Genomic DNA, 26,840 nt, shown 5'->3' with positions numbered 1-26,840 from the left:
ACGTTTACATACACTCTCTATACAGACACATCTGCAGGTTTTTCCCTCCGCTCTCCATACAGACTCATCTGCAGGTTTTTCCCTCCGCTCTCTATAAAGACACATCTGCAGGTTTTTCCCTCCGCTCTCTATACAGACTCATCTGCAGGTTTTTCCCTCCGCTCTCTATAAAGACATATCTGCAGGTTTTCCCTTCCGCTCTCTATATAGACACATCTGCAGGTTTTTCCCTCCGCTCTCTATAAAGACACAGCTGCAGGTTTTTCCCTCCGCTCTCTATACAGACACATCTGCAGGTTTTTCCCTCCGCTCTCTATACAGACTCATCTCCAGGTTTTTCCCTCCGCTCTCTATAAAGACACATCTGCAGGTTTTTCGCACTAACTGACATGAAATCAGAATAAACGTTTTCCATTTTAGGTCAATTAGGAACCAAAATTATTTATATTTGCCAAATGCCAGAATAATGAGAGAGAGAATTTTTAAGGCATTTTTTATTACTTTCTGCAAAGTCAAAAGTTTACATACACTTAGAAGTACTTTGCACACTACGACATCGGAAGCCGATGCCGAGCGCGATAGTCCCCGCCCCCGTCGCACATGCGATATCTTGTGATAGCTGGCGTAGTGAACATTATCGCTACGGCAGCTTCACACGCACTTACCTGCCCTACGACGTCGCTCTGGCCGGCGACCCGCCTCCTTCCTAAGGGGGCGGGTCATGCGGCTTCACAGCGACGTCACACGGTAGGTGGCCAATAGAAGCGGAGGGGCGGAGATGAGTGGGACGTAAACATCCCGCCCACCTCCTTCCTTCCTCATTGCAGCCGAGACGCAGGTAGGAGATGTTCCTCGCTCCTGCGGCTTCACACACAGTGATGTGTGCTGCCGCAGGAGCGAGGAACAACATCGTACCTGTCGCTACAGCGACATTATGGAAATGCCCGACACTACACAGATCATACAATTTCGACACTTTTGCGCTCGTTAATCATATTAAAAACGATTCACATACTACGATGTCGACACCGACGCCGGATGTGCGTCACTTTTGATTTCACCCCACCGACATCGCACCTGCGTTGTCGTAGTGTGCAAAGTACCCCTAAGAGTACTATGCCTTTAAACAATATGGGACCGCCCATATGATGATGTCATGTCTTTGGAAGCTCCTGATAGGTTTATTGGCAACATCTGAGTTAATTAGAGACACACCTGTGGATGTATTTTAATTCATACCTGAAACACACGGCTTCTTTGTGTAGTATCATGGGAGAGTCAAAAGTACAAACAAGATGGGACTGTCAACCCATCATACCACTCAGAAAGTGCTGAAGTCTGTCTGTACCTGCTGAGGTCTGTCTGTTTCTGCTGAGGGCTGTCTGTACCTGCTGAGGTCTGTCTGTACCTGCTGAGGTCTGTACCGGCTGAGGTCTGTACCTGCTGAGGTCTGTGTGTACCTGCTGAGGTCTGTCTGCACCCGCTGAGGTCTGTCTGTACCCGCTGAGGTCTGTCTGTACCCGCTGAGGTCTGTGTGTACCTGCTGAGGTCTGTGTGTACCTGCTGAGGTCTGTCTGCACCCGCTGAGGTCTGTCTGTACCCGCTGAGGTCTGTCTGCACCCGCTGAGGTCTGTCTGCACCCGCGGAGGTCTGTCTGCACCCGCGGAGGTCTGTCTGCACCCGTGGAGGTCTGTCTGCACCCGCTGAGGTCTGTCTGTACCCGCTGAGGTCTGTCTGTACCTGCTGAGGTCTGTACCTGCTGAGGTCTGTCTGCACCTGCTGAGGTCTGTCTGTACCTGCTGAGGTCTGTGTGTACCTGCTGAGGTCTGTCTGTACCTGCTGAGGTCTGTACCTGCTGAGGTCTGTACCTGCTGAGGTCTGTACCTGCTGAGGTCTGTCTGCACCTGCTGAGGTCTGTCTGTACCTGCTGAGGTCTGTGTGTACCTGCTGAGGTCTGTCTGTACCTGCTGAGGTCTGTACCTGCTGAGGTCTGTCTGTACCTGCTGAGGTCTGTACCTGCTGAGGTCTGTCTGCACCCGCTGAGGTCTGTCTGTACCCGCTGAGGTCTGTCTGCACCCGCTCTGAGGTCTCTCTGCACCCGCGGAGGTCTCTCTGCACCCGCTGAGGTCTGTCTGCACCCGCTCTGAGGTCTCTCTGCACCCGCGGAGGTCTGTCTGCACCCGCTGAGGTCTGTCTGTACCTGCTGAGGACTGTCTGTACCTGCTGAGGTTTGTCTGTACCTGCTGAGGTCTGCACTTGCTGAGGTCTGTCTGTACCTGCTGAGGTCTGTATGCACCTTCTGAGGTCTGTACCTGCTGAGGTCTGTCTGTACCTGCTGTGGTCTGCACCTGCTGAGGTCTGTCTGTACCTGCTGAGGTCTCTCTGTACCTGCTGAGGTCTGTCTGTACCTGCTGAGGTCTGTCTGTACCTGCTGAGGTCTCTCTGTACCTGCTGAGGTCTGTCTGTACCTGCTGAGGTCTGTCTGTACCTGCTGAGGTCTGCACCTGCTGAGGTCTGCACCTGCTGAGGTCTGTGCCTGCTGAGGTCTGTGCCTGCTGAGGTCTGTACCTGCTGAGGTCTGCACCTGCTGAGGTCTGCACCTGCTGAGGTCTGTACCTGCTGAGGTCTGCGCCTGCTGAGGTCTGCGCCTGCTGAGGTCTGCACCTGCTGAGGTCTGTACCTGCTGAGGTCTGTTCCTGCTGAGGTCTGTAACTGCTGAGGTCTGTACCTGCTGAGGTCTGTACCTGCTGAGGTCTGTACCTGCTGAGGTCTGTAACTGCTGAGGTCTGTGTGTACCTGCTGAGGTCTGTACCTGCTGAGGTCTGTACCTGCTGAGGTCTGTACCTGCTGAGGTCTGTACCTGCTGAGGTCTGTCTGTACCTGCTGAGGTCTGTACCTGCTGAGGTCTGTGTGTACCCGCTGAGGTCTGTTCCTGCTGAGGTCTGTCTGTACCTGCTGAGGTCTGTACTTGCTGAGGTCTGTCTGTACCTGCTGAGGTCTGCACCTGCTGAGGTCTGTCTGTACCTGCTGAGGTCTGTCTGTACCTGCTGAGGTCTGTGTGTACCTGCTGAGGTCTGTCTGTACCTGCTGAGGTCTGTCTGTACCTGCTGAGGTCTGTCTGTACCTGCTGAGGTCTGTCTGCACCTGCTGAGGTCTGTCTGCACCTGCTGAGGTCTGTCTGTACCTGCTGAGGTCTGTTCCTGCTAAAGTCTGTCTGTACCTGCTGAGGTCTGTACCTGCTGAGGTCTGTACCTGCTGAGGTCTGTCTGCACCTGCTGAGGTCTGTCTGCACCTGCTGAGGTCTGTCTGTACCTGCTGAGGTCTGTACCTGCTGAGGTCTGTCTGCACCTGCTGAGGTCTGTCTGTACCTGCTGAAGTCTGTCTGTACCTGCTGAAGTCTGTCTGTACCTGCTGAGGTCTGTCTGTACCTGCTGAGGTCTGTCTGTACCTGCTGAGGTCTGTACCTGCTGAGGTCTGTACTTGCTGAGGTCTGTCTGTACCTGCTGAGGTCTGTACCTGCTGAGGTCTATGTGTACCCGCTGAGGTCTGTCTGTACCCGCGGAGGTCTGTACCTGCTGAGGTCTGTTCCTGCTAAGGTCTGTCTGTACCTGCTGAGGTCTCTCTGTACCTGCTGAGGTCTGTACCTGCTGAGGTCTGTCTGTACCTGCTGAAGTCTGTCTGTACCTGCTGAGGTCTGTACCTGCTGAGGTCTGTGCCTGCTGAGGTCTGTACCTGCTGGGGTCTGTACCTGCTGGGGTCTGTACCTGCTGAGGTCTGTACCTGCTGGGGTCTGTACCTGCTGAGGTCTGTACCTGCTGAGGTCTGTACCTGCTGAGGTCTGTACCTGCTGAGGTCTCTCTGTACCTGCTGAGGTCTGCACCTGCTGAGGTCTGTACCTGCTGAGGTCTGTCTGCACCCGCTGAGGTCTGTCTGCACCCGCTGAGGTCTGTCTGCACCTGCTGAGGTCTGTCTGTACCTGCTGAGGTCTGTCTGTACCTGCTGAGGTCTGCACCTGCTGAGGTCTGTCTGCACCTGCTGAGGTCTGTCTGCACCTGCTGAGGTCTGTCTGCACCTGCTGAGGTCTGTCTGCACCTGCTGAGGTCTGTCTGCACCTGCTGAGGTCTGTCTGTACCTGCTGAGGTCTGTCTGTACCTGCTGAGGTCTGTCTGTACCTGCTGAGGTCTGTCTGCACCTGCTGAGGTCTGCACCTGCTGAGGTCTGTCTGCACCTGCTGAGGTCTGTACCTGCTGAGGTCTCTCTGTACCTGCTGAGGTCTGTACCTGCTGAGGTCTGTACCTGCTGAGGTCTGTACCTGCTGAGGTCTGTCTGTTCCTGCTGAGGTCTGTTCCTGCTGAGGTCTGTTCCTGCTGAGGTCTGTGCCTGCTGAGGTCTGTCTGTACCTGCTGAGGTCTGCCCCTGCTGAGGTCTGCCCCTGATGAGGTCTGTACCTGCTGAGGTCTGTCTGTGCCTGCTGAGGTCTGTGCCTGCTGAGGTCTGTCTGCACCTGCTGAGGTCTGTGCCTGCTGAGGTCTGTCTGTGCCTGCTGAGGTCTGTACCTGCTGAGGTCTGTACCTGCTGAGGTCTGTACCTGCTGAGGTCTGTCTGTGCCTGCTGAGGTCTGTGCCTGCTGAGGTCTGTCTGTACCTGCTGAGGTCTGTCTGTACCTGCTGAGGTCTGTCTGTACCTGCTGAGGTCTGTTCCTGCTGAGGTCTGTACCTGCTGAGGTCTGCACCTGCTGAGGTCTGTCTGTTCCTGCTGAGGTCTGTTCCTGCTGAGGTCTGTGCCTGCTGAGGTCTGTACCTGCTGAGGTCTGTTCCTGCTGAGGTCTGTACCTGCTGAGGTCTGCACCTGCTGAGGTCTGTCTGTACCTGCTGAGGTCTGCACCTGCTGAGGTCTGTCTGTACCTGCTGAGGTCTGTACCTGCTGAGGTCTGTCTGCACCTGCTGAGGTCTGCACCTGCTGAGGTCTGTACCTGCTGAGGTCTGTCTGTACCTGCTGAGGTCTGTTCCTGCTGAAGTCTGTACCTGCTGAGGTCTGTGCCTGCTGAGGTCTGCACCTGCTGAGGTCTGCACCTGCTGAGGTCTGCACCTGCTGAGGTCTGTGCCTGCTGATGTCTGTGCCTGCTGAGGTCTGTCTGTACCTGCTGAGGTCTGTACCTGCTGAGGTCTGTCTGTACCTGCTGAGGTCTGTACCTGCTGAGGTCTGTCTGTACCTGCTGAGGTCTGTTCCTGCTGAGGTCTGTTCCTGCTGAGGTCTGTCTGTACCTGCTGAGGTCTGTACCTGCTGAGGTCTGTCTGTACCTGCTGAGGTCTGTACCTGCTGAGGTCTGTTCCTGCTGAGGTCTGTTCCTGCTGAAGTCTGTACCTGCTGAGGTCTGTACCTGCTGAGGTCTGTGCCTGCTGAGGTCTGTACCTGCTGAGGTCTGTACCTGCTGACGTCTGTCTGTACCTGCTGAGGTCTGTTCCTGCTGAGGTCTGTTCCTGCTGAGGTCTGTGCATGCTGAGGTCTGTGCCTGCTGAGGTCTGTGCCTGCTGAGGTCTGTGCCTGCTGAGGTCTGTGCCTGCTGAGGTCTGTACCTGCTGAGGTCTGTCTGTACCTGCTGAGGTCTGTGCCTGCTGAGGTCTGTCTGTACCTGCTTAAGTCTGTCTGTACCTGCTGAGGTCTGTCTGTACCTGCTGAGGTCTGTCTGTACCTGCTGAGGTCTGTCTGTACCTGCTGAGGTCTGTCTGTACCTGCTGAGGTCTGTTCCTGCTGAGGTCTGTCTGTACCTGCTGAGGTCTGTACCTGCTGAGGTCTGTCTGTGCCTGCTGAGGTCTGTGCCTACTGAGGTCTGTCTGTACCTGCTGAGGTCTGTCTGTACCTGCTGAGGTCTGTCTGTACCTGCTGAGGTCTGTCTGTACCTGCTGAGGTCTGTACCTGCTGAGGTCTGTCTGTACCTGCTGAGGTCTGTCTGTACCTGCTGAGGTCTGTATCTGCTGAGGTCTGTGCCTGCTGAGGTCTGTCTGTACCTGCTGAGGTCTGTTCCTGCTGAGGTCTGTCTGTACCTGCTGAGGTCTGTACCTGCTGAGGTCTGTCTGTACCTGCTGAGGTCTGTCTGTACCTGCTGAAGTCTGTACCTGCTGAGGTCTGTACCTGCTGAGGTTTGTGCCTGCTGAGGTCTGTACCTGCTGAGGTCTGTCTGTACCTGCTGAGGTCTGTACCTGCTGAGGTCTGTACCTGCTGAGGTCTGTTCCTGCTGAGGTCTGTTCCTGCTGAGGTCTGTTCCTGCTGAGGTCTGTTCCTGCTGAGGTCTGTTCCTGCTGAGGTCTGTGCCTGCTGAGGTCTGTGCCTGCTGAGGTCTGTGCCTGCTGAGGTCTGTGCCTGCTGAGGTCTGTACCTGCTGAGGTCTGTCTGTACCTGCTGAGGTCTGTGCCTGCTGAGGTCTGTCTGTACCTGCTGAAGTCTGTCTGTACCTGCTGAAGTCTGTCTGTACCTGCTGAAGTCTGTCTGTACCTGCTGAGGTCTGTCTGTACCTGCTGAGGTCTGTCTGTTCCTGCTGAGGTCTGTCTGTTCCTGCTGAGGTCTGTCTGTACCTGCTGAGGTCTGTCTGTACCTGCTGAGGTCTGTTCCTGCTGAGGTCTGTCTGTACCTGCTGAGGTCTGTACCTGCTGAGGTCTGTCTGTACCTGCTGAGGTCTGTCTGTGCCTGCTGAGGTCTGTGCCTACTGAGGTCTGTCTGTACCTGCTGAGGTCTGTCTGTACCTGCTGAGGTCTGTCTGTACCTGCTGAGGTCTGTCTGTACCTGCTGAGGTCTGTACCTGCTGAGGTCTGTCTGTACCTGCTGAGGTCTGTACCTGCTGAGGTCTGTACCTGCTGAGGTCTCTCTGTACCTGCTGAGGTCTGTCCCTGCTGAGGTCTGTACCTGCTGAGGTCTGTACCTGCTGAGGTCTGTACCTGCTGAGGTCTGTACCTGCTGAGGTCTGTACCTGCTGAGGTCTGTCCCTGCTGAGGTCTGTTCCTGCTGAGGTCTCTCTGTACCTGCTGAGGTCTGTACCTGCTGAGGTCTCTCTGTACCTGCTGAGGTCTGTACCTGCTGAGGTCTGTTCCTGCTGAGGTCTGTCTGTACCTGCTGAGGTCTGTACCTGCTGAGGTCTGTCTGTACCTGCTGAGGTCTGTACCTGCTGAGGTCTCTCTGTACCTGCTGAGGTCTGTACCTGCTGAGGTCTGTACCTGCTGAGGTCTGTACCTGCTGAGGTCTGTACCTGCTGAGGTCTGTCCCTGCTGAGGTCTGTTCCTGCTGAGGTCTCTCTGTACCTGCTGAGGTCTGTTCCTGCTGAGGTCTGTACCTGCTGAGGTCTGTACCTGCTGAGGTCTGTACCTGCTGAGGTCTGTCCCTGCTGAGGTCTGTCCCTGCTGAGGTCTGTCCCTGCTGAGGTCTGTCCCTGCTGAGGTCTGTACCTGCTGAGGTCTGCACCTGCTGAGGTCTGTCTGTACCTGCTGAGGTCTGTTCCTGCTGAAGTCTGCACCTGCTGAGGTCTGTCTGTACCTGCTGAGGTCTGTAAACAGACAGGAGAGCAAGCGTGGTTGTATTGCAAAAGATAAATATCTGATTTTTATTGTATCATAAAACATCTATTGTTAGATGCAGCACAAGTTTATACAATTAAAGTACAAAAAACAGAGGGCACCATGGCACAGAGCAACATTAGTCGAAAGCTCACATGGCAGATATAATGGCAACACATGTACATATCATTAAATACAAATTACAAAGTTTTGTGCCATGTGAAACCAGAGAGCAATATCTGGTGTCCAAACCAAAAGATGAGTTGAACAGCACACTAGATATATCAATACATCCAAATAGCGTTACATACCAGTGGCTATGTGGGATGGAGGAGGATCACCAGTAGTTGATTAAAGTGCCAAAGTGCAAGAAACAGAGACCAAAGGGTCCCCCCTGAAACAGGTAACGCGCGTTTCACGTGTTTACGGTGTAACGCTTCGTCAGACCAAGGAGGGGTGGTGACTCATTGATTCCAAGGACCTTTTAAAAGGAGCATGTGATGAATCATGTGGATGGAAAGAAACCAGTCAGTGAAGATCTTTCGGCGCGTGCGCGATTATCACTCATCTCCCCAGCTGATGCGAGCGGCGTCAGGCCGAGGAGTGCAGGGGAGGAGGATAAAATCACGCCCCCTCATTGGCACAACTCCGCCCCAGAGACACCGCCGGGCATGCCAGGGAGAGAGCGAGGACCGCGCACGCGCGCACAACACATGCTGGAACATAGAGAAATAAATACACAGGCTCCCAAACGGCAACAGCACATGGAGATTTTCAGGATAAGAGGGGACAAATAACGAAATAACAATAATTCATAAATAACAGTGATCGTCCCACATCCAAAGTCCAAAGCATGTTCCAGATTGTCCTGGAGGAAGCCTTCTCATAAACACAATCCAGATGAACGATGTGCTCAGGCAGTCATATGGTGGAAACCAAAAAAGGTCCCAAGGAGACAAGAGAAAAGGCTGCAAAAAAGAAGAAGCACACATGGCATAAAAACACATGCAGCAGAGAAGTAAGACAGGTTAAAATAAGTGTATCATACAAAAATACCCCCAATAAAGTTGTAGTCAAAAGAACCCCTCTAAAAAAAGAGAAAAGAGAAGAGGATGGGGGGGGAAAGGGGGGGGGAACAGGGATCTATAGGAAGGAAGCGAAGCTAAGGGACTCATTCAGTCCAGACGGGACCATAGTACCCAACATGACAATCCATTTAATCTCTTTTTGGGCGAGAATTTTTTTGAAATTCCCGCCCCTATTACCACAATGTACGACGTCTATCCCTGTGACTCTCAAAGATCTCGCATTACATCCGTGGTGATGCAAAAAATGTCTTGGGAGAGTTTTCAGAGTGGAAGTGTCCGTCACCGTCTTCGCCGCACCAATGTCTCTCACATGTTCCCGCACTCTCACTCGCAGCTCCCTAGAGGTTAGACCTACATATATCTTGGGACAGCTGCACGTCGCGTAATAGATGACATAAGAGGTAGCGCATGAGATGAAGCTCCTAATATCGAAGGTCCGGCTACCATCAGCGGTGGAAAAGGTCTTACTGCGAGAGACATTGGTGCATGCGAGACAGTGACCACACGGAAAACACCCACGGACAGGATTAACAGAACCGAATGGGTGAGGGGTCACAGGGACATAGTGACTATGTACGAGAAGATCTCGTAAGTTTCTTGAGCGTCTTGCCGTCATTAAAGGGTAGTCTGGGACCAAATCCTTAAGAGAAGGGTCAGATTTTAGTATTGGCCAGTATTTGTTCAAAATGGCACGCATATTATGCCATTCATGGTTAAAGACAGATATGAATCGTGCCTCTCCTGCCCCCGTATTCGCCCGACCGGATGGCTGCAGGAGCTCCAATCGCTGTGTGTTTTTTGCCCTATTATACCCTTTCTTGATAACCCGGCGGCTGTATCCCCTATCACCCAACTGGATGTTAGGTCATTGGCCTGGGACTGAAAATTCTCAGATGTCGAGCAAATCCGCTTCATCCTGAGAAATTGTCCAACCGGGATGGCTTGAATGGTACTAAAAAGGTGAGATGATGAAGCATGTAGAAGGGAGTTGACCGAGGTGGGCTTCCTAAAGACATCCATCTGTAGTTGCCGACCACGGTCAACCCCGATCATAATGTCCAAAAAATCAATAGACTGTAAATTATATCTAAAGTTGAGCTTGAGGTTCAAAGAATTATGATTTAAAGCAACCATAAAATCCGAGAGCTGCTCCACCGTACCCTGCCACAAAATAAAAACATCGTCGATGTACCTTAACCAGCACTGCGCATGGGCAGCGGCCGGCACGCCCCCGTCGCCAAACATGTCCCTCTCCCAATGGCCGAGGAACAGATTAGCGTACGAAGGCGCACAGGCCGCGCCCATCGCAGTGCCTCTAGTCTGTAAATAAAACCGGTCTTTGAAAATAAAAAAGTTCTGTGTCAGGATAAAGTGGAGCAGCTCAAGGATCAGCTCACATAAATGGCCATCGCGGTTGGTATTGCCCAGGAAGAAGCGGACTGCCTCCAGGCCATCATCATGGTTAATATTAGTATACAGGGACGCCGAAAGATCTTCACTGACTGGTTTCTTTCCATCCACATGATACATCACATGCTCCTTTTAAAAGGTCCTTGGAATCAATGAGTCACCACCCCTCCTTGGTCTGACGAAGCGTTACACCGTAAACACGTGAAACGCGCGTTACCTGTTTCAGGGGGGACCCTTTGGTCTCTGTTTCTTGCACTTTGGCACTTTAATCAACTACTGGTGATCCTCCTCCATCCCACATAGCCACTGGTATGTAACGCTATTTGGATGTATTGATATATCTAGTGTGCTGTTCAACTCATCTTTTGGTTTGGACACCAGCTATTGCTCTCTGGTTTCACATGGCACAAAACTTTGTAATTTGTATTTAATGATTATGTACATGTGTTGCCATTATATCTGCCATGTGAGCTTTTGACTAATGTTGCTCTGTGCCATGGTGCCCTCTGTTTTTTGTACTTTAATTGTATAAACTTGTGCTGCATCTAACAATAGATGTTTTATGATACAATAAAAATCAGATATTTATCTTTTGCAATACAACCACGCTTGCTCTCCTGTCTGTTTACTATGTCTATAGTGGTTTGCATGTATTGATAGTGATAGACGTCTACACAGGACATTCTATACTTCATTGAGCTAGACTGTTTAGTCATGTTACATTTTCTACTGAAGATTTACACTTGTTCCTCATGGATATTTTTGTCTGTTTTTTTCTGCTGAGGTCTGTACCTGCTGAGGTCTGTACCTGCTGAGGTCTGTCTGCACCTGCTGAGGTCTGTACCTGCTGAGGTCTGTCTGCACCTGCTGAGGTCTGTCTGTACCTGCTGAGGTCTGTACCTGCTGAGGTCTGTCTGCACCTGCTGAGGTCTGCACCTGCTGAGGTCTGTCTGTACCTGCTGAGGTCTGTACCTGCTGAGGTCTGTACCTGCTGAGGTCTGTCTGTACCTGCTGAGGTCTGTCTGTACCTGCTGAGGTCTGTACCTGCTGAGGTCTGTCTGTACCTGCTGAGGTCTGTCTGTACCTGCTGAGGTCTGTCTGTACCTGCTGAGGTCTGTCTGTACCTGCTGAGGTCTGTACCTGCTGAGGTCTCTCTGTACCTGCTGAGGTCTGTACCTGCTGAGGTCTGTCTGCACCTGCTGAGGTCTGCACCTGCTGAGGTCTGTCTGTACCTGCTGAGGTCTGTACCTGCTGAGGTCTGTACCTGCTGAGGTCTGTACCTGCTGAGGTCTGTCTGTACCTGCTGAGGTCTGTCTGTACCTGCTGAGGTCTGTACCTGCTGAGGTCTGTCTGTACCTGCTGAGGTCTGTACCTGCTGAGGTCTGTCTGTACCTGCTGAGGTCTGTACCTGCTGAGGTCTGTCTGTACCTGCTGAGGTCTGTACCTGCTGAGGTCTGCACCTGCTGAGGTCTGTCTGTACCTGCTGAGGTCTGTGCCTGCTGAGGTCTGTCTGTGCCTGCTGAGGTCTGTGCCTGCTTAGGTCTGTGCCTGCTGAGGTCTGTCTGTACCTGCTGAGGTCTGTCTGTACCTGCTGAGGTCTGTCTGTACCTGCTGAGGTCTGTCTGTACCTGCTGAGGTCTGTCTGTACCTGCTGAGGTCTGTACCTGCTGAGGTCTGTCTGTACCTGCTGAGGTCTGTGCCTGCTGAGGTCTGTCTGTGCCTGCTGAGGTCTGTGCCTGCTGAGGTCTGTCTGTGCCTGCTGAGGTCTGTGCCTGCTGAGGTCTGTCTGTGCCTGCTGAGGTCTGTGCCTGCTGAGGTCTGTCTGTGCCTGCTGAGGTCTGTGCCTGCTGAGGTCTGTCTGTACCTGCTGAGGTCTGTACCTGCTGAGGTCTGTCTGTACCTGCTGAGGTCTGTGCCTGCTGAGGTCTGTCTGTGCCTGCTGAGGTCTGTCTGTACCTGCTGAGGTCTGCACCTGCTGAGGTCTGTCTGTACCTGCTGAGGTCTGTGCCTGCTGAGGTCTGTGCCTGCTGAGGTCTGTCTGTACCTGCTGAGGTCTGTCTGCACCTGCTGAGGTCTGTCTGTACCTGCTGAGGTCTGTGCCTGCTGAGGTCTGTCTGTACCTGCTGAGGTCTGTGCCTGCTGAGGTCTGTCTGTACCTGCTGAGGTCTGTCTGTACCTGCTGAGGTCTGTCTGTACCTGCTGAGGTCTGTCTGTACCTGCTGAGGTCTGTGCCTGCTGAGGTCTGTCTGTGCCTGCTGAGCTCTGTCTGTACCTGCTGAGGTCTGTGCCTGCTGAGGTCTGTACCTGCTGAGGTCTGCACCTGCTGAGGTCTGTACCTGCTGAGGTCTGTCTGTACCTGCTGAGGTCTGTGCCTGCTGAGGTCTGTCTGTACCTGCTGAGCTCTGTCTGTACCTGCTGAGGTCTGCACCTGCTGAGGTCTGCACCTGCTGAGGTCTGCACCTGCTGAGGTCTGCACCTGCTGAGGTCTGCACCTGCTGAGGTCTGTCTGTACCTGCTGAGGTCTGTCTGTACCTGCTGAGGTCTGTCTGCACCTGCTGAGGTCTGTACCTGCTGAGGTCTGCCCCTGCTGAGGTCTGTACCTGCTGAGGTCTGCACCTGCTGAGGTCTGCCCCTGCTGAGGTCTGTACCTGCTGAGGTCTGTACCTGCTGAGGTCTGTACCTGCTGAGGTCTGTACCTGCTGAGGTCTGTACCTGCTGAGGTCTGCACCTGCTGAGGTCTGTACCTGCTGAGGTCATCTTGGTGCCTGGCTTTCTCCAGCATTGCCATCCTTTAGGCCCGTTTCACACGTCAGTGATTCTGGGACGTTTGTGCTTTTTTTTTTAAACGTACCAGAATCACTGACATACGCAGAGCCATTATAATGAATGGGTCTGCTCACACGTCAGTGATTTGTCACTGCACGTGTCTCCGTGCGGCGTACCCGCGTGTGCGTGATTGCTGCACGGAGACATGTCCATTTTTTTCTGGCATCACTGATGTTCCACGGACCACGCAGTGGTGTGATCAGTGAAACACGTGCCAGAAAAAAACGTGCATTTAAAATAATAAACATTTTAACTCACCCGGCGTCCAGCGATGTCCTCTGCAGCCCGTTCTCCCTGCTCCTTCTGTGCCGGCTGATTACTGTCGCGCATCTTAATGATGCACGACACAGCCGACCCGGAAGCAGCTGCTGCGGGGGTCAGTGCCGGCCGGATGCTGCACCGCGGGAGCGATCAGCACCACGGAGAGCGGGAGCGGGCACAGGTGAGTTGATTTCTAAGTGCAATCACGGGCCACGGAGAACGGAGCCCGGATTGCACTTAGACAACCCACGTGTGCCGAGATTCACAGCACACGCAGGGACATGTGCTTCTTTTACACGCCAGTGAAAAACGTCAGTGTTTTTCACTGACGTGTGAAACGGGCCTTACCAATATAAAGACTTTGAGCAAAGATCAATGAAGGGTGAAGGAAAGTTGCAGAGGTGAGGCCTGCTCATCCTTTTACCAGGCTCTGCTTACTTCATCCCATCTATCAAAGTAATATCATTAAGTAAATTGATGTCATGACAAAAAGTCGGGGGTAATTAATGACCGACCGGGGAGATGATTATATTTAGTCACATCAAAAGAAAGAGAAAGTTCTTGGGAATAAATGGGCTCCTCGGTTTATTTAGGAGTCGTTTCCGTAGACATGACTAATTATTTATATGTCATTACTTGTGCTATAGCGGTGGGAGCTCATTTTTACTATATTTTTGATATATCGTACTCCTTTGTTGCTGGGATCTGCAGATCTTCTTATTTGCATCCTATTTTGGCCGATACAGTTTTAGTAGGTTTGTGAATCAAAGCATTGGGTAATGACAAACTTCATACCACGGGGCGACTACATTGTAAAAGTGAGCGACGACTTTACGGCTTTGCTAATTTCTCTCAAAGTCAATCCGGAGAATGGAGGACAAGGGCACGGGGGAGGTTGGGCATCGGTCGGCTGATTTAGTGATATCTCAAGTTCAATTGTTACATTGTTACATGGACACATTTTATATTAACAGTGTAAACTATTACATCTGGGATTTGATGGTTCTGATATACCCATGTATTTGGTGGGGTCATCATTTTTCCTCCTAAGGCTAGGTTCACACTTCCGTTGTTTTGCATCAGTCACTTGCGTTGCTTGACGCATGTGACTGATGCGTTGTACAACGGATGACAATGAACAGAATTCATTGTCGGACTCCGTTGTGTGCGGGGGCGGAGTTCGGGGTGGGTGGAGCCGAGCGGTGCCGTGGCGCTGAGGACGTCAGTGCCGCGGGGACTGCAGGACAGATGAGTGTGAGTGTGTGTGTGTGTGTCTGTGTGTGTGTCTGTGTGTGTGTGTGTGTCTGTGTGTGTGTGTATACATGCGGAGTGCAGGAGGGGGCGGAGCCGAGCGGTGAAGTGTCGGGCTCCCTGCACAGCCAAGGTAAATATCGGGTAAGCAAAGCACTTTTTGCTTGGTTACCCGATATTTACACTGGTTACCAGCTTACACCGCTTAGCGCTGGCTCCCTGCACACGTAACCAGTGTAAATATCGGGTAACTAACCAAAGCGCATTGCTTAGTAACCCAATGTGTATCCTGGTTACGTGTGCATGTAGCCAGAGTGAGCATGCGCAGCGAAATCCTACGGATTGCGCTGCTCAAAAAACGTTACAGGCTGCGTTCCTTACGCCCGGCGGTCAGTCGTTCCGCGACTGATCAGTCAGGCGGAAGGTGCAACGCAGCATCATCAGTCACAATCCGCCGCTCATACAAGTCTATGGGAATAATGGAATCTGCCAAACGGATTCCGTTGTTTACCAGAGCAGCGGATTGTGACTGATACAATTTAACGGAAGTGTGAACCTAGGCTTAAGGCCCAGTCACACTAAACAACTTACCAGCGATCCCAACAACAATACAACCTGATAGGGATCGCTGGTAAGTTGCTAGGAGGTAGCTGGTGAGATGTCACACTAAGCGACGCTCCAGCGATCCCACCAGCAACCTGACCTGGCAGGGATCGCTGGAGCGTCGCTACACGGGTTGCTGGTGAGCTGTCACACAGGCAGATCTCACCAGCAACCAGTGACCAGCCCCCAGCCAGCAGCGCCGCATGGAAGTGATGCTGCGCTTGGTAACTAAGGTAAATATCGGGTAATCAACCCGATATTTACCTTGGTTACCAGCGCACACCGCTTAGCGCTGGCTCCCTGCACATCTAGCCACAGTACACATCGGGTTAATTACCCGATGTGTAGTCTGGCTATGTGTGCAAGCAGCAGGGAGCCGGCTTCTGCGGACGCTGGTAACCAAGGTAAACATCGGGTAACCAAGAAGCCCTTCCCTTTGTTACCCGATATTTACCTTCGTTACCAGCGTCCCCGCTCTCACACTGCCAGTGCCGGCTCCCTGCTCCCTGCACGTGTAGCTGCAGCACACATCGGGTTAATTACCCGATGTGTACTCCAGCTACGTGTGCAGGGAGCAGGGAGCCGGCACTGACAGCTGAGAGTGGCGGACGCTGGTAACGAAGGTAAATATCGGGTAACCAAGGGAAGGGCTTCTTGGTTACCCGATGTTTACCGTGGTTACCAGCCTCCGCAGAAGCCGGCTCCTGCTGCCTGCACATTTAGTTGTTGCTGTCTCGCTGTCACACACAGCGATCTGTGCTTCACAGCGGGACAGCAACAACTAAAAAATGTCCCAGGACATTCAGCAACAACCGGCGACCTCACAGCAGGGGCCAGGTTGTTGCTGGATGTCACACACAGCAACATCGCTAGCAAGTTGTGCCTCAGCAGCGATGTTGCTTAGTGTGACGTGGCCTTTAGACACAGTGTTTGTACAAGGTTTAAAAGTTATCCCATGGGATAGGGAATAACTTCCTAATTGCTAGGGGTCCGATCACTGCACCCCACTGACCCAGAGGACGAGCACTGCTGAGCATCTGAATGGAGCAGAGGTTGAGCATGGGAACCTACGCGATATTTACTATTTATTACCGTATTTATGGAACAACAAGAGATAGCATAGCGCTATTCTCTGCTATCTGGCATTTTAAGACAGAACTAATGGATCGTATCTCCAGTCCATTCAGACGGGGCATCCCTTTATCAAAATCACTAGGGGGGCCATCAGTCACAACCCCAACAATTCAGAAGTTTGCTCATATGGGTGGAGAGGTTAACTTCAGAACCTGGTAAACACATTTGAAGCTGAGTGTTACACAGAGTTCGCCAATTGTTATGGTGGCTTTGGGCACTGTTCAGATTGCAGATTCTGACCCTCCGCCCGATAGTTTCTCTTGTCTGGGATCAACACAAGCAGACTCGGGCATCGACCTGCTGTGTGCTGATTCATAGGCAGGCTAGCAAGAGTTAATCTCTGCTGGTCTGCTTGCTCCTTTGGTCACATGTTGTGGGGAGACCTATCACATCTGCTTCCCTCCTATTTATGCTGGTTGAAACCTTCAACCCATGCCAGCTATAGTTTGTTCCTTGTTGGTGTGTGAGGTGTGGTGTCCCAGACTCTCCAGTGAAAGTTATGCTCATTTTTCGGAGCTGTTGTGGAGTTTACGCCTGTTGTTTGTAGCTTCCTTCCTGCTCTTGTTTTCTCCGGAATCTCTTATTGTCTTTACCTACGTGTGCTGTGTGACAGAGTTTTGGTTTTCCCTTGTCTGTCTTTATATGTGCGTTTTATCACACTCCTGTCCTGTCTCTCCCTGGAAGGAGAGAGAATCAGTTCAGGACCAGGAAAGAGACTCTGGCCTCTCCACCATCAGGAGTATATCTGAGATTAAGGATAGCAGAGGGTCCCCTGGCTTTAGGGTCAGATTAGGAGCCCCGGTTCCCCGCTATCCCATAGTCATTGTGACACTGGGTTTACAAGTAAAGATGAGCAAACCAGAACTTTAATATGCATGACCCTCTACTCCATTCAGTCTGGATGGTTGGGGCCCCCATTTTGGCAATTGCTTTGTGATGTAACAGTTTATCCCTTGTCCGGTGGATAAATGATAATTTATAGAGACCAGAATTCCCCTTTAAGGGTGTGAGTGATCTGAAATCTGTGATTCTTACAACACCAAAACCACAATATTTATATGGATGGCCCTATTGCACAAATCTCTATAGATACACCAAAAAACCATATGCAAATTGTATAAATCAATTATTAGCATCTTTATTAATCATTAAAATACATAAAATCGAATGGATCAACCCAGATGACGGATGGAATAAATAAGGGGAGCCTGGCACCTATTGGCAATTATGTTGGACCTATGTACATCGGCAAAAGGTTATATACAGTATATTCTCTTAAGCTGAATAAAGCTATATGAATCAAAATCCCTATCAATTGTTATAAGGGGTATATAATATATTCACATGTGTGGAGGGATTATATATACATCTATATAAAGCAACATTTAGCTATTCATTTAGATCATGCATAGTAATATTACCAATGGTCCAAATAAGTAGTGGTGCAACGGTCTCCTACAGACACACCGACGCGCGTTTCGCAACTACCGTGGCCGAAGCACGTGTAATTCTTACAAGCAATTGTATAAGGGAATTTCTATCTAAGCAGTTTGCTTACTTTTATCAAAAATTACCCCCAAGTGAAGCTGTAATCTAAAAAGGGTTGTTAGGAAGAGACGGCTGGGTGTGTGGTGCGATCGCTGGACGGAGATGACACACATGGCATCCTATTAATACTACCTAATCATAATCCGGGATATGGAGCCTACAATAGAGGGTTGGCTGCAGACTGACGGGCGGAGGCTTCTCCCATGTTTATTTGTTATTCTCTATGAAAAGCTGAGACTAATCCTGAGGAGACTCCGGTTCGGGTTGTCGCAGCCTATTTCATGTTGTCTCTTTCCACCACTCCCCGTTTATATGGAAACTTGTTGAAACTTGGGGATAATTAATCCTGTACATTGCCAAACACAAGAAGACAACACCCCTGTTGGTATGAAATATAAATGTATAAATATATACTGCGTCACAATTCTGTGTTAGAACAGTTATATAAGAAAAAACTAATAAATTCTATATTTTAGTGAATGAACACAGATTGATCACCTTCTTGACAGGAGTCTCCTATAATTCACTTATTAGTTTTATGAAATATATGTGGTAGCAATACATTATCAATAATGCTATATGCACACACTGCAAGTTTTTAGGTCACAAAGATGCACCCAAATGCATGCATTTCCTTCCCCCAGCAAAATCTATGAGATTTCTATGTTGCTGTCCGCACTGTGCAGATCATTTCCCCCCTGGGTCGCGGGGGATTGATCCCTGGTATCTGGCCAGATGCTGGTCCCCATATAAAGTTCATGGGGACCAGAATCTGGCGCAAATAGTTAGGAGCAAGCGCATCATACTTACCGATTCACCAGGGCGAATGTCACACTGCTCCCGCGCCTGCTCATTACCTTCATTGCATATGCACTGCTTTCCCCTCCCACCGGTGTATGTGATTGGCTGCAGTTAAACGAGCCCCCACGCTGAGTGATAGCATGTATGATGATTCCAATCACAGACACCAGTGGGCGGGTCTAAATAGTACAGTAAAATAAATAAATAAAAAACATTTGGCATCGTGTGATGCCCTGGCAAAACCAGGTGGTCACAGATGACTGTACCCCTCCTGGATGCAGGAATCACCATCTCCTTGGAGTTCCACCTACACACCACACACAGGTAACACCAGCCACAAAAGCCTAGTCACCCCCCCACCCCCGGACCATAGGGACACACAAGTGGGCGGGACCGGGCAGATGGGAACGCCCACCTAGGGGTCCTGAGGTGTCAGGGGAGGGAACCAGTTAGTTTTGAGTTCTTAGTTGAGTTGAGTTGAGAGTTGAGTGGAGGAGTGAAGTGGTAGTCAGGGGTCGGAGCCCCTGGACTACGGGACTACCGGAACGGACTAGATGGGAGACGGCAGAGCAGGGCCACAGGCGACGGAGATCCGGTCGCGGGAAACCTAAAGTGGACCGGGGCAGGGTTGTAGCCCGTCGGTGCCGACAGCGGGGATCCGGTCCGGATGCTGTGCACAGTCGGGGTGCCTGGACCCCAGGGCGAGGACTGCTTCGAGCGCCATGCCGATTAGCCAGAAGGGGACAAGATTCCAGATTTTGTCCCACAAGTAGCCCAGAGAGCGAATCGGAAGCCCAACGCGGGGGATAGGGTGTCCGTCAGAACCCATAGAGATCCCAAGGGTCAGATTTTACGGGCAATAGCTCCCACCATACACAGAATACAGGGAGCGGATTTCCCCCGTTTTAGGCGGATTAAGTCACCACACAAGAAACCACAAGTGCAGGAGGAAGGGACCCAGCACATCCCTCCAGAGACTCCCGGCATCCGACCTTGGTTTACCACATGGACGTTGTGTGATTCATTACCACAGTGAGTACATCGGTACCATCCGGTCCATTCTTAACAACTGCTCCCTGCTACTAAGCACCATCCTCCGAGCCCCAGGATTACACCTCCCCTACCCGTGGATGGGATTCCACCTTGCTGCCCCGCTCCATCAGCCCCGGGCGTCCCATACCAAGGCAGCGGCGGTGTCCTCAGCCATCACCGCTACCTACGGGTGGCGTCACTGACAAACTCTTTCCCTGTAAATACACCCTTTCTACGGTTGTGAGGACGGACGGCTGCACGAGCCCGGGTCCGACTGCCACTCGAGCCACAGTAACGAACCCAGACCTGAGCACCCCCTGGCAGTGGTCTGGCCAACAATAGGATACCCCCATACCGTATTATGATACCCAGCACAGATAAAGCCCAACAGCTGGGGGCTGGTATTCTCAGGCTTGGGAGACCTATGGTTATTGGGTGCCCCCAGCCAAAAAATATCAGCCAGCAGCCATTTGGAATTGATGTATCCATTAGATGCGACAGTCCAGGCATTTTACCTGGCTCTTCCCGATTGCCCTGGTGTGGAGACAATCTGGGAAATAAGGGGTTAATCACAGCCCACAGCTGCCACGAAGTCCTAAATTAGTAATGGGAGGCGTCTATGAGACCCCCCCCCCCCATCAAAGTAAATAAACACAAACACCAAATAATCCTTTATTTGGAACAAAAAACAAAAAAAACACCCCTTTTCACCACTTTATTAATCCCCCTAGCTTGAGGGTCTGTTTAGGAGACCCGGTTCCCCGCTATCCTAAAGTCTTTGTGACAGTCTGGGAGAGATGGAGACGCTGCACATACAGCATAGATGGGCACAATGCTCAGAAGGACGGTCACTAGGAGGATAAAGCACCTGCAAAATATCACTATCTGCACCAGCAATGATGGGAATTGTAGTTTTGCAACAGCTGGAGTGCCACAGGTTCGCCATCACTGAGCTATGAGATGGGACAAAAATATAATCCTTTATTTCTAGATATCCGAGCTTTTGTGCTCCTTGGACAATTTGTGACATCAGCCGGGATATTGTATCGCTTGTCATCTAAATATCAGTGGTAACATTTGTCCTCCGCTTCGGGTACAGTTCTGTGTGTGAGCGTCTGACGCGTTTTATGTCTCCCTGATGATCCCGCATAATTGTGTAAGAAACGAGTGCAGCGTCATTGATTTTCGTGTATATCGCTCTCCCTCAGCACAATCTTTTATATCATTTTTTTTCTATGGTTCATCTTTTTCATAACCAGTTTAGGATTATTACACTTTATTACCTAATATTGTACAGTTACAGTCACTCGTTTTGAAGAAACACATTTTAGACTTTTGTACAGTTTGGTTTTAAAGTTTTTTTTTTGCATCCTTTTTCTTTAGCAGTGCACCAGTCCTCTGCCTTATGTGAAGGGCGGTGCGGTCCTGATGATTGATGGCACCAGAATGGCAGATCCACTAGCGCGTACTGTGCACTCCATCAAACTGTGCACTCAAACTATGCGCTCCACCGTACTGTGCACTCAAACTATGCGCTCCACCGTACTGTGCATTTAAACTATGCCCTCTACCGTACTGTGCACTCCACCTTACTGTGCGCTCATACTGTGCACTCCACCATACTGTGCACTCAAACTATGCGCTCCACCGTACTGTGCATTCAAACTATGCCCTCTACCGTACTGTGCACTCCACCTTACTGTGCGCTCATACTGTGCACTCCACCATACTGTGCACTCAAACTATGCGCTCCACTGTACTGTGCACTCCACCTCTTACTGTGTGCTCAAACTGTGCCCCCCACCTTACTGTGCACTCCACCTTGCTGTGCACTCAATCTGTGCGCTCCACTGTAATATGCACTCAAACTGTGCGCTTCACCTTACTGTGCACTCAATCTGTGCACTCCACCTTACTGTGCACTCAAACTGTGCGCTCCACCTTACTGTGCACTCATATTGTGCGCTCCACCTTACTGTGCACTCAAACTGTGCGCTCCACCTTACTGTGCACTCATATTGTGCGCTCCACCTTACTGTGCACTCAAACTGTGCGCTCCATCTTGCTGTGCACTCAATCTGTGCGCTCCACTGTAATATGCACTCAAACTGTGCACTTCACCTTACTGTGCACTCAAACTGTGCACTTCACCTTACTGTGCACTCAAACTGTGCGCTCCACCTTACTGTGCACTCATATTGTGCACTCCACCTTACTGTGCACTCAAACTGTGCGCTCCATCTTGCTGTGCACTCAATCTGTGCGCTCCACTGTAATATGCACTCAAACTGTGCACTTCACCTTACTGTGCACTCAATCTGTGCACTCCACCTTACTGTGCACTCAAACTGTGCGCTCCACCTTACTGTGCACTCAAACTGTGTGCTCCACTGTACTATGCGCTCCACCTTACTGTGCACTCAAACTGTGCGCTCCACCTTACTGTGCACTCAATCTGTGCACTCCACCTTACTGTGCCCTCAAACTGTGCACTCCACCTTACTGTGCCCTCAAACTGTGCACTCCACCTTACTGTGCACTCAAACTGTGCGCTCCACCTTACTGTGCACTCAATCTGTGCACTCCACCTTACTGTGTGCTCATACTGTGCGCTCCACGATACTGTGCATTCAAACTGTGCGCTCCACCGTACTGTGCACTCATATTGTGCCCTCCACCATACTGTGCACTCAAACTGTGCCCTCCCCCGTACTGTGCGCTCAAACTATGTGCTCCACCATACTGTGCACTCCACCTCTTACTGTGTGCTCAAACTGTGCGCTCCACTTTACTGTGCACTCATATTGTGCGCTCCACCTTACTGTGCACTCAATCTGTGCGCTCTACTGTAATGTGTACTCAAACTGTGCGCTCCACCTTACTGTGCACTCAAACTGTGCGCTCCACCTTACTGTGAACTCAAACTGTGCGCTCCACCTTACTGTGCACTCAAACTGTGCGCTCCACCTTACTGTGCACTCAAACTGTGCACTTCACCTTACTGTGCACTCAATCTGTGCACTCCACCTTACTGTGCACTCAAACTGTGCGCTCCACCTTACTGTGCACTCAAACTGTGTGCTCCACTGTACTATGCGCTCCACCTTACTGTGCACTCAAACTGTGCGCTCCACCTTACTGTGCACTCAATCTGTGCACTCCACCTTACTGTGCCCTCAAACTGTGCACTCCACCTTACTGTGCCCTCAAACTGTGCACTCCACCTTACTGTGCACTCAAACTGTGCGCTCCACCTTACTGTGCACTCAATCTGTGCACTCCACCTTACTGTGTGCTCATACTGTGCGCTCCACGATACTGTGCATTCAAACTGTGCGCTCCACCGTACTGTGCACTCATATTGTGCCCTCCACCATACTGTGCACTCAAACTGTGCCCTCCCCCGTACTGTGCGCTCAAACTATGTGCTCCACCATACTGTGCACTCCACCTCTTACTGTGTGCTCAAACTGTGCGCTCCACTTTACTGTGCACTCATATTGTGCGCTCCACCTTACTGTGCACTCAATCTGTGCGCTCTACTGTAATGTGTACTCAAACTGTGCGCTCCACCTTACTGTGCACTCAAACTGTGCGCTCCACCTTACTGTGCACTCAAACTGTGCGCTCCACCTTACTGTGCACTCAAACTGTGCGCTCCACCGTACTGTGCACTCAAACTGTGCATACCACCTTGCTACAACTAGAGGCAGCTTTGCCTCTGCAGTATGGGAATAGTGCAAGGGTTGTTAAATCTTTCCAAAAACAGCGATCTGAGCAGCTTCAGATCAGTGCTGGCAAAAAGAAGTGAGACGCGCACAGTATACGCACATTTTCAAGGATTCAGGAGATCACCTGCCTTCCTGGCAGAGCCGTCTCCTATAAAAGGCTGGTCTAGTCACCCAGGGACATACATGCAGATACATTCATAGCTTTCCTGCTGATTACAATGGCAGCTGTATAAACAGATCACAGTGAGCTCCCTCTAGTGGTGGCTGAAGATAGACAAATGTTATCACTTAAAAGGAGCCTGTCATCAAGTCCAAATTAGTCCTTTTTTATTCCTTCTCTCCCTGAGTATCCGTTCTTTTTTATTTATAAAATCCACCGTATGGTTCCAGAGATATGCGCCTTATTATTTACTGCTTCCAATAGGCTCTATTGTGACCTGGTGACGTCCTCTTTAATGGGACTTTTCAAACAGTAAAAAAAGTTTTGAAAATTGTCTAATAACATAAAATAATAAAAAAAAAATACCACTTTACTAATAAGTCTCTGGTCATGTTTTGACCCTTTTCGTGTCCCCAGCCCCTTCACTTCCTACTCCAGACATATGACTGCTGCAGCCAATCACTGGCTGTCTAATTAGATAGCCCCCTTTAATTCTATGGCTGTGTGAAGGGAGATCGGGATTTGGGGGGGTAATGGTCGAGAACTCTATGGGTTTGAATATGAGATGTGGCCTGTACTTATGAGCGAAGAGACACATAAAGTAATCAGTAATCTGTGACCGCCCGTCTCCTCCATCCTCAGTATTCAGTGACCGCCCGTCTCCTCCATCCTCATTATTCAGTGACTGCACGTCTCCTCCATCCTCAGTATTCGGTGACCGCCCGTCTCCTCCATCCTCAGTATTCAGTGACTGCCCGTCTCCTCCATCCTCATTATTCAGTGACCGCCCGTCTCCTCCATCCTCATTATTCGGTGATCGCCCGTCTCCTCCATCCTCAGTATTCGGTGACCGCCCGTCTCCTCCATCCTCAGTATTCGGTGACCGCCCGTCTCCTCCATCCTCAGTATTCGGTGACCGCCCGTCTCCTCCATCCTCAGTATTCGGTGACCGCCCGTCTCCTCCATCCTCAGTATTCGGTGACCGCCCGTCTCCTCCATCCTCAGTATTCGGTGACCGCCCGTCTCCTCCATCCTCAGTATTCGGTGACCGCCCGTCTCCTCCATCCTCAGTATTCGGTGACCGCCCGTCTCCTCCATCCTCAGTATTCGGTGACCGCCCGTCTCCTCCATCCTCAGTATTCGGTGACCGCCCGTCTCCTCCATCCTCAGTATTCGGTGACCGCCCGTCTCCTCCATCCTCAGTATTCGGTGACCGCCCGTCTCCTCCATCCTCAGTATTCGGTGACCGCCCGTCTCCTCCATCCTCAGTATTCGGTGACCGCCCGTCTCCTCCATCCTCAGTATTCGGTGACCGCCCGTCTCCTCCTTCCTCAGTATTCAGTGACTGACCGTCTCCTCCATCCTCAGTATTCAGTGACTGCCTGTCGTCTCCATCCTCAGATTTTGGCACCCGCCCTTCGCCTCCATCATTAGTATCTGGTGACTGACCATTGCCTCCATCCTCAGTATTCAGTGACCTCCCGCCTCCTCCTTCCTCAGTATTCAGTGACTGCCTGTCTCCTCCATCCTCAGTATTCAGTGACCGCCTGTCTCCTCCATCCTCAGTATTCAGTGACCGCCCGTCTCCTCCATCCTCAGTATTCGGTGACCGCCTGTCATCTCCATCCTCAGATTTTGGCACCCAATCCTTCGCCTCCATCATTAGTATCTGGTGACTGACCATTGCCTCCATCCTTAGTATTCAGTGGCTAAATACTGAGGCGATGGGCAGTCAACGAATTCCGAGGATGGAGACGACAGGCGGTCACCGAATACTGACGACAAAGGAGACGATGCGTAGTTACCAAATACTGATGATGGAGGAGACGGGCGGTCACTGAATACTGAGGATGGAGGAGACGGGCAGTCACTGAATACTGAGGACGGAGGAGACGGGCGGTCACTGAATATTGAGGACAAAGGAGACGATGTGTAGTTACCAAATACTGAGGATGGAGGAGACGGGCGGTCACTGAATACTGAGGATGGAGGTGACGGGCGGTCACTGAATACTGAGGACGGAGGAGACGGGTGGTCACTGAATACTGAGGATGGAGGAGACGGGCGGTCACTGAATACTGAGGACGGAGGAGACGGGTGGTCACTGAATACTGAGGATGGAGGACACAGGCGGTCACTGAATACTGAGGATGGAGGAGACGGGCGGTCACTGAATACTGAGGATGGAGGAGACGAGCGGTCACTGAATACTGAGGATGGAGGAGACGAGCGGTCACTGAATACTGAGGATGGAGGTGACGGGCGGTCACTGAATACTGAGGACGGAGGAGACGGGCAGTCACTGAATACTGAGGATGGAGGAGACGAGCGGTCACTGAATACTGAGGATGGAGGAGACGGGCGGTCACTGAATACTGAGGATGGGGGAGACGGGCGGTCACTGAATACTGATGACGGAGGAGACGGTATTAATGATTCCCTCTCCTATGTTGTTACTTTGCTGCGTTCTGTCCTCACCTCCTGGTCGTGTTGCGCAGCGTTTACCGTGTGTCATACGCCCCGCATGGTATAAGGTTGTGCTCACATAATTCGCTCTGTTGTTTGCCTCTGAGGAGCGTTTTCCAGTAATCAGAGAGACATGTTGTGTAAATGCTGCAGCCGCGGGATTATACTGCTCCCAGTATGAGTCTTATTAATGCGATTACCGCCATACGCTTAGCATAATAACGTCATCTCTCGTTAGTGTCTCAGCAATAAGCCTCTTTTCTCATTTCAGAGCTGAGGAATTCGCGCAGAAGGACAGCGAGCCTGCGAGCAGCCAGGGCTTATCGGACCCCCGAGCAGCCGGCCAGGTGTCCGCACAATCCGAGCTGTGCGTGGTGGGACAGGGACTCCAGAAGGAATGAATGAGCCGGCCCTGACCTCGATGACACCCTCATCTACAAGCTGCAACAAGGGCTGGAAAGACGCGGGGTCGCCATCATGACGTGCTTTATGTGGGCATATTCCCTGATCTGTGATCTCTGTAAATACGTTTGTGCAGAATTGCACTGGAGAGACTTATATGTACTCAGTGGTGATAGCCATGACTATACACAGGTGTGCGCCTTCCCAAACCACGTCTAATTACACACAGCCGGACCCCACTGAAGGAGCAGAACCAACTCAAGGAGGATCACAAGGAAATGGACAGCATGGGACTTACACATGAGTGTCTGAGCAAAGGGGCTGAATACTTATGATCATGTGATATTTCAGTTTTTCTTGTTTAATAAATTTGCAAAAATTTCTACATTTTTGTTTTTTTCCTGACAAGATGGGGAATGGGGGGTGTGGAGACACGGAGGTCAGTGGGTGCTCTCCTGTGGAGACACGGGGGTCAGTGGGTGCTCTCCTGTGGAGACACGGGGGTCAGTGGGTGCTCTCCTGTGGAGACACGGGGGTCAGTGGGTGCTCTCCTGTGGAGACACGGAGGTCAGTGGGTGCTCTC

General features: G+C 51.2%; 1 protein-coding gene across 1 annotated transcript in view; it reads left to right on the top strand.

The window, feature by feature from the left end:
- Positions 1-26,573, top strand: part of PCARE (photoreceptor cilium actin regulator) — a 34,501-nt gene extending 7,928 nt beyond the window's left edge. Inside the window, exon 2 of the mRNA XM_075337933.1 lies at positions 26,127-26,573. Within this exon, the coding sequence (XP_075194048.1) occupies positions 26,127-26,256 (130 nt within the window). The 3' untranslated portion in view covers positions 26,257-26,573. The remainder of the gene's footprint in view (positions 1-26,126) is intronic.
- Positions 26,574-26,840: the final 267 nt, after the last annotated feature.

This window comes from Anomaloglossus baeobatrachus, chromosome 3 (genome assembly GCF_048569485.1).
Source record: "Anomaloglossus baeobatrachus isolate aAnoBae1 chromosome 3, aAnoBae1.hap1, whole genome shotgun sequence".
NCBI lineage: Eukaryota > Metazoa > Chordata > Amphibia > Anura > Aromobatidae > Anomaloglossus > Anomaloglossus baeobatrachus.
This window is presented reverse-complemented; position numbering and strand designations above follow the sequence as displayed.